Source organism: Montipora capricornis, unplaced genomic scaffold (assembly GCF_036669925.1).
Source record: "Montipora capricornis isolate CH-2021 unplaced genomic scaffold, ASM3666992v2 scaffold_448, whole genome shotgun sequence".
NCBI lineage: Eukaryota > Metazoa > Cnidaria > Anthozoa > Scleractinia > Acroporidae > Montipora > Montipora capricornis.
The window spans coordinates 59,860-67,126 of record NW_027180182.1 but is presented as its reverse complement, the minus strand read 5'-3'; the positions used below and the strand labels follow the sequence as shown (position 1 = coordinate 67,126).

General features: G+C 38.4%; 1 protein-coding gene across 1 annotated transcript; it reads right to left on the bottom strand.

Moving 5' to 3' along the window:
* Window positions 1-5,942: 5,942 nt before the first annotated feature.
* Window positions 5,943-6,800, bottom strand: LOC138036008 (uncharacterized). The gene has a single exon (XM_068882385.1). It carries the CDS (start codon window positions 6,798-6,800, stop codon window positions 5,943-5,945), a length of 858 nt encoding a protein of 285 aa, XP_068738486.1.
* Between the last annotated feature and the right edge of the window lie 467 nt (window positions 6,801-7,267).

Here is a 7,267-nt window from a genome sequence, read left to right as displayed (position 1 = left end):
TGTGTGAAACACCGTTCTGTAGTCATTTATTAACATACGGCAAGAAGACGAATTAACAAGATGTAACTTTTTACGCGGAATGACATACAAATGCAACATTTCTTGTTCATTTTGATTATTAACGTTTTATACTTTGTTTCTTGTGATGTCAAACTCTAAGGAACTTCGTATTCACGAAACGCCAAGAATTTAGAGCCTTACATATGTAACTTTAAAGTGTTATCGGGAAATCATACGCATGGCAAGTGTTCATTATACGTCAATAGGTCGCGCCATTCACTCTCGCTACATCACCTGAAGGCATCTAAAAATGCATTTACTTAATAAACCGGGAAAAAAAATAGTACAACAACAAATTTTCAGTTCCAAACACATGGTTTACATGTCTTGGTGAGGTTTGAATTAGGCAAAAAAAACACCTTTGCTATATTACCATTGTGGGAGTAACACAAAGAACAATACGTCGACCATTACAGGTCACTTGTCTTCTAAATATTTTGTATATTTTGCAGGAATTGTGCCTCTAGATACCGAATTTACCCTGCAATACGTTTTTAAGTGGTGAACTTCATGAAACAGAACGGCAATTTTACGGACAAAGGACTTTCAATGCGCATTGTTGTACCGGTCCTAAGATACCGTTGTAACGCAATACTGTGTCACGGAAAACCATTCCTCGGACTGAGCACATAGGCGGCTTTAGCAAATTCCAGGTTCTGAGAATGGTGCCCAAAAACAACGTCAATAAAGATAATCCATGGAACCGTAATTATGGAGAATAACAACTGCATATCTTCCGTAAATTTTGTGTTATACGCCAAAAACTGTTTACAGTTGTTTTCAGACAATCATGGACAAAAGTGTTGGGAAGGTAACTTCATTTTACAGATACCCCCCTCCCCCTTTTCAATGTTAGATTTTCCAGGGGAAAAAAGGGTGACTTTTGTTACCTGAAGAACTCCAACATTGAATATGGGGGAGGGGGGCCACAAGAGCATGGTATTTCCCAAATACTTCAAGCAATAGTTAGAAAAATCGAATTAGGTGTGAAGTGAGCTGATGCGCGCAGCCTTCCCAACAACTTTTGACCACGATTGTCTGAAAAAGGTCGAAGCGCAATAAATGCGATTTTATACACGTGGTTTCATTCCTTTAACAGAAACTCGAAGAAGTGGCAAAATATTGGCATTTCGATCTGTTTCGTTCAAGTTATTGCTGAAACCAAGCTCAAATAACGTCTTCATATTTTCTTTTTGATAATCTCGCAAATAGTTACGTGGGATGTTTACGAAATGAATAAGAATAATTCCCGGTGAGCTGTACCATATATCTATTCGCTGTTGTTAGATATGCAATATTTGCCATAAATACACGATAGATTTTGCTAGGATAGGTCGTAAGTGGCTTTTCAGATATTATTGAACGCTGTGTGTAGCCTCGAGGATCAGGTTACAGTCATATAGTCAATACTACACAGTTCTCCTCAACAGTACTCCTTACATTCCGAGGAAAATGCCGCTATTTTGTTCGTCTTTGGGTTCAACTAAGCGCTTTGTAATGACCATTGTAATCCAAACTTTGTTTTTCAAAGGATTGCAAACTGTAAAGTTTGGTTTTAAACACTATTTACACAGTACTCCATCGAACGAATATAAATGAGAACTTGTTACTCAATTAATCTTTTAAGTTCCCGCAATAGAAGGGAGTACTGTTCAAAATGAAGGTATTTCTTTATTCCAAGGGTCAAATTCACAATCAGTTACTTTGCAGTATTAAATTCTATCCATAAACATTCAAGTTGTATCGAAACGTACCGCACTGTCCTCGAAAATTCCCACATACTTGTGGAGTACTGTGTGGAGTACTGTGTGAAACACCGTTCTGTAGTCATTTATTAACATACGGCAAGAAGACGAATTAACAAGATGTAACTTTTTACGCGGAATGACATACAAATGCAACATTTCTTGTTCATTTTGATTATTAACGTTTTATACTTTGTTTCTTGTGATGTCAAACTCTAAGGAACTTCGTATTCACGAAACGCCAAGAATTTAGAGCCTTACATATGTAACTTTAAAGTGTTATCGGGAAATCATACGCATGGCAAGTGTTCATTATACGTCAATAGGTCGCGCCATTCACTCTCGCTACATCACCTGAAGGCATCTAAAAATGCATTTACTTAATAAACCGGGAAAAAAAATAGTACAACAACAAATTTTCAGTTCCAAACACATGGTTTACATGTCTTGGTGAGGTTTGAATTAGGCAAAAAAAACACCTTTGCTATATTACCATTGTGGGAGTAACACAAAGAACAATACGTCGACCATTACAGGTCACTTGTCTTCTAAATATTTTGTATATTTTGCAGGAATTGTGCCTCTAGATACCGAATTTACCCTGCAATACGTTTTTAAGTGGTGAACTTCATGAAACAGAACGGCAATTTTACGGACAAAGGACTTTCAATGCGCATTGTTGTACCGGTCCTAAGATACCGTTGTAACGCAATACTGTGTCACGGAAAACCATTCCTCGGACTGAGCACATAGGCGGCTTTAGCAAATTCCAGGTTCTGAGAATGGTGCCCAAAAACAACGACAATAAAGATAATCCATGGAACCGTAATTATGGAGAATAACAACTGCATATCTTCCGTAAATTTTGTGTTATACGCCAAAAACTGTTTACAGTTGTTTTCAGACAATCATGGACAAAAGTGTTGGGAAGGTAACTTCATTTTACAGATACCCCCCTCCCCCTTTTCAATGTTGGATCTTCCAGGGGAAAAAAAGGGTGACTTTTGTTACCTGAAGAACTCCAACATTGAATATGGGGGAGAGGGGCCACAAGAGCATGGTATTTCCCAAATACTTCAAGCAATAGTTAGAAAAATCGAATTAGGTGTGAAGTGAGCTGATGCGCGCAGCCTTCCCAACAACTTTTGACCACGATTGTCTGAAAAAGGTCGAAGCGCAATAAATGCGATTTTATACACGTGGTTTCATTCCTTTAACAGAAACTCGAAGAAGTGGCAAAATATTGGCATTTCGATCTGTTTCGTTCAAGTTATTGCTGAAACCAAGCTCAAATAACGTCTTCATATTTTCTTTTTGATAATCTCGCAAATAGTTACGTGGGATGTTTACGAAATGAATAAGAATAATTCCCGGTGAGCTGTACCATATATCTATTCGCTGTTGTTAGATATGCAATATTTGCCATAAATACGCGATAGATTTTGCTAGGATAGGTCGTAAGTGGCTTTTCAGATATTATTGAACGCTGTGTGTAGCCTCGAGGATCAGGTTACAGTCATATAGTCAATACTACACAGTTCTCCTCAACAGTACTCCTTACATTCCGAGGAAAATGCCGCTATTTTGTTCGTCTTTGGGTTCAACTAAGCGCTTTGTAATGACCATTGTAATCCAAACTTTGTTTTTCAAAGGATTGCAAACTGTAAAGTTTGGTTTTAAACACTATTTACACAGTACTCCATCGAACGAATATAAATGAGAACTTGTTACTCAATTAATCTTTTAAGTTCCCGCAATAGAAGGGAGTACTGTTCAAAATGAAGGTATTTCTTTATTCCAAGGGTCAAATTCACAATCAGTTACTTTGCAGTATTAAATTCTATCCATAAACATTCAAGTTGTATCGAAACGTACCGCACTGTCCTCGAAAATTCCCACATACTTGTGGAGTACTGTGTGGAGTACTGTGTGAAACACCGTTCTGTAGTCATTTATTAACATACGGCAAGAAGACGAATTAACAAGATGTAACTTTTTACGCGGAATGACATACAAATGCAACATTTCTTGTTCATTTTGATTATTAACGTTTTATACTTTGTTTCTTGTGATGTCAAACTCTAAGGAACTTCGTATTCACGAAACGCCAAGAATTTAGAGCCTTACATATGTAACTTTAAAGTGTTATCGGGAAATCATACGCATGGCAAGTGTTCATTATACGTCAATAGGTCGCGCCATTCACTCTCGCTACATCACCTGAAGGCATCTAAAAATGCATTTACTTAATAAACCGGGAAAAAAAATAGTACAACAACAAATTTTCAGTTCCAAACACATGGTTTACATGTCTTGGTGAGGTTTGAATTAGGCAAAAAAAACACCTTTGCTATATTACCATTGTGGGAGTAACACAAAGAACAATACGTCGACCATTACAGGTCACTTGTCTTCTAAATATTTTGTATATTTTGCAGGAATTGTGCCTCTAGATACCGAATTTACCCTGCAATACGTTTTTAAGTGGTGAACTTCATGAAACAGAACGGCAATTTTACGGACAAAGGACTTTCAATGCGCATTGTTGTACCGGTCCTAAGATACCGTTGTAACGCAATACTGTGTCACGGAAAACCATTCCTCGGACTGAGCACATAGGCGGCTTTAGCAAATTCCAGGTTCTGAGAATGGTGCCCAAAAACAACGTCAATAAAGATACTCCATGGAACCGTAATTATGGAGAATAACAACTGCATATCTTCCGTAAATTTTGTGTTATACGCCAAAAACTGTTTACAGTTGTTTTCAGACAATCATGGACAAAAGTGTTGGGAAGGTAACTTCATTTTACAGATACCACCCTCCCCCTTTTCAATGTTGGATCTTCCAGGGGAAAAAAAGGGTGACTTTTGTTACCTGAAGAACTCCAACATTGAATATGGGGGAGGGGGGCCGCAAGAGCATGGTATTTCCCAAATACTTCAGCCAATAGTTAGAAAAATCGAATTAGGTGTGAAGTGAGCTGATGCGCGCAGCCTTCCCAACAACTTTTGACCACGATTGTAGTTATAAAGCTACAATAAAGTTTGGCTAACATACAGTGTACCCATGTTTGTTTCCTAAGTCCTTGTCAAACGGTAGACATGTCGTAGGTAAAATCTGCTCTCAGGTTAAACTGGAGTTTCCTTTGTTTCTCATCCCAAATTATTCATGATCATGAGTAATTAGAGTTAGGAGACAAAGGAAATTCTGACTCAACCTAGGTTAAAAACGGGTTTACATATAAGAACAGGTTTAATCTACAACAGTCACACCATACCAACTGTCATGATTTTACTGTCATTGCTTTCAGAATTTTTTTGTTTGTGAAACCACACACTATTTATTCATCAAAGTATAATCGCCCTTACTTAGACGTCCCATGGAACAATTCCTCATACAGGTTGTTAATAATATGCTTAAGGGTAATATGCTTAAAGTGTTTGTACATTATTTCACCCTAAATTGAAAATTCAACTTTCAAAAATACCATAATTTTTTTGCCCTTCCCATATTTTGCATGAGCATTGTTTTCAATTTCTCGTGGGCTGTAAACTCTCACCAGATGCTGTAAGTTATATTGAAAACATTGCTTATGCAAAGTTATGGAGGGAAAAAAGAGTATTATGGTACTTCTTGAAAATGCCCTATACTCAAATGGCTTAATTCAGTGGTTCAACAAGTGTACCAACATGTTGACAATCATGATGTGTTGCATACTTTTTAGTGGGAGTCCCACCCCCTCATTGAAGAATGCTCCCTTTATTTCATAACTATATCAAGCAAACTCCCTTGCCAATAAAAAATCCCCACTTGGCAAACAGCAAAAATTTAAAAGCAAATCAAAGACACTTTTCAGGTTGAACAGTTGATTAGTTATATGCTGTAACTTTTTAGCTCCTTCTGAAAATCTAGCAAAAACAGAAAAGTTAGTGCTGACAGATTACTGCTCTTCTTTCTCTTCCCAAAATTTGTCGAGAAGTGCTTTTCTTATCTCTTCTGCATGATGTGATTTATCCTTCTTCATGGTGCAGTTTCTCATCATCAGCAGTTCTCTGACCTCCTTCCTGCTTCGTCTCCCATGTTGTGCTGGATGCTCTGTTAAATCTAACTGTGATGGTAGTGAATCACTCATGTCTATAAAAACATTGTGAAGAACACAACAGGTTGACAAGATGATTTACGGTAGAGAACTCTCCATCGACTCTTCAGCTGGCCAAAAGCCCTTTCTGATACCATCCTTGCCCTGCTGAGGCGGTAGTTAAAATAGTGCTGTTCAGCACTCAGAACAGCATTGGAGTAAGGTTTCATCAACCAAATACGAAAAGGGAAAGCTGAATCCCCTAGAATCATAGGATAAATGTCTGTTCCTTGAATGTTCTGTGATATTTCGGGGATCACTTTCTTTTCCGTGATATCACTCCATAGCTGAGTAGACTGAAAAATAATCGAGTCATGCGAGTTCCCTGGAAATCCTACGCTGACCCACATGAATCTTACTGCACCATCGACAATGGCCATCATAACAATTGAGAAAAAGGGTTTATAGTGAGGGTACGGTTGGCAAGCTTCCTCTCCACCAGGTGGGCACTGAATTGGGATGTGGCAACCATCAATTGCTCCCCAACACCAAGGAAATTGCCAAAGCTGGTTCATGTCTACCATGACTTCTGTAAAATCCTGTTCAGAAGTTGGGAAATGATTTGTCACTGCCTTCTTCCAAAAGTTTTTAACGATTGCCCCGCAGACTTCCTTAACAATTACATGGATAATCGCTAGCCCAACGCCAAACAATTCTGCTATTGTGTACAGGTAATCACCCCTCCCAAGCCGATAAAGACATATTGCTAATCTGCACTCCGGAGAAATTGGCATTTCAGTCAGCTGATCCTTTGTGATATCCTGCCTGATATTCTCTAGTATATAGCAAAACGTTTGGCGCGTCACACGAAAGGTTTTCTTGAATCTTGAATTGTCATAAGTTGACCACACCATTTCCCACCACCCAGCATTTCTCTCACACCTTCGGATACTACGAAAACGTTCCTCTTCTTCTCCCACTTGCTGCAGTAATAAACATAATAAAGCTACTCAGTCGAAGCCTGAATTTTCGTCTTACTGCTACAAGTGTTGCCATCTGAAAAGACAAATTCCTACGCCTTCGCCTCGCCAGAGCAATCTTTAGCATTACTGCCTCTCTGAACGCCACCATGTTTTTTTTGGAAGTTCTCCGCTGATAAAAGTCAATGCAGGCACAAAACGACATCGAAAATTATATTCGACGTCTAAAATGAACTGACATTCAATTTCGTCTCCCAGACGAAAAAATGTCATCAATTCAATACGTGTCATTAAATGTATAAACAGGGCCTAAAAGGTTGAATTGAAATTGAACTGAATTACAAAGCCAGTTTGCGCTTCTTTAAACTTTTGTAATGATCAACCACTGACTCCAGGACTGC

Bases quoted from the DNA above. Each gene is read 5' to 3' on its own strand.
- LOC138036008 (XM_068882385.1), bottom strand. From the start codon at position 6,800: ATGGTGTGGTCAACTTATGACAATTCAAGATTCAAGAAAACCTTTCGT.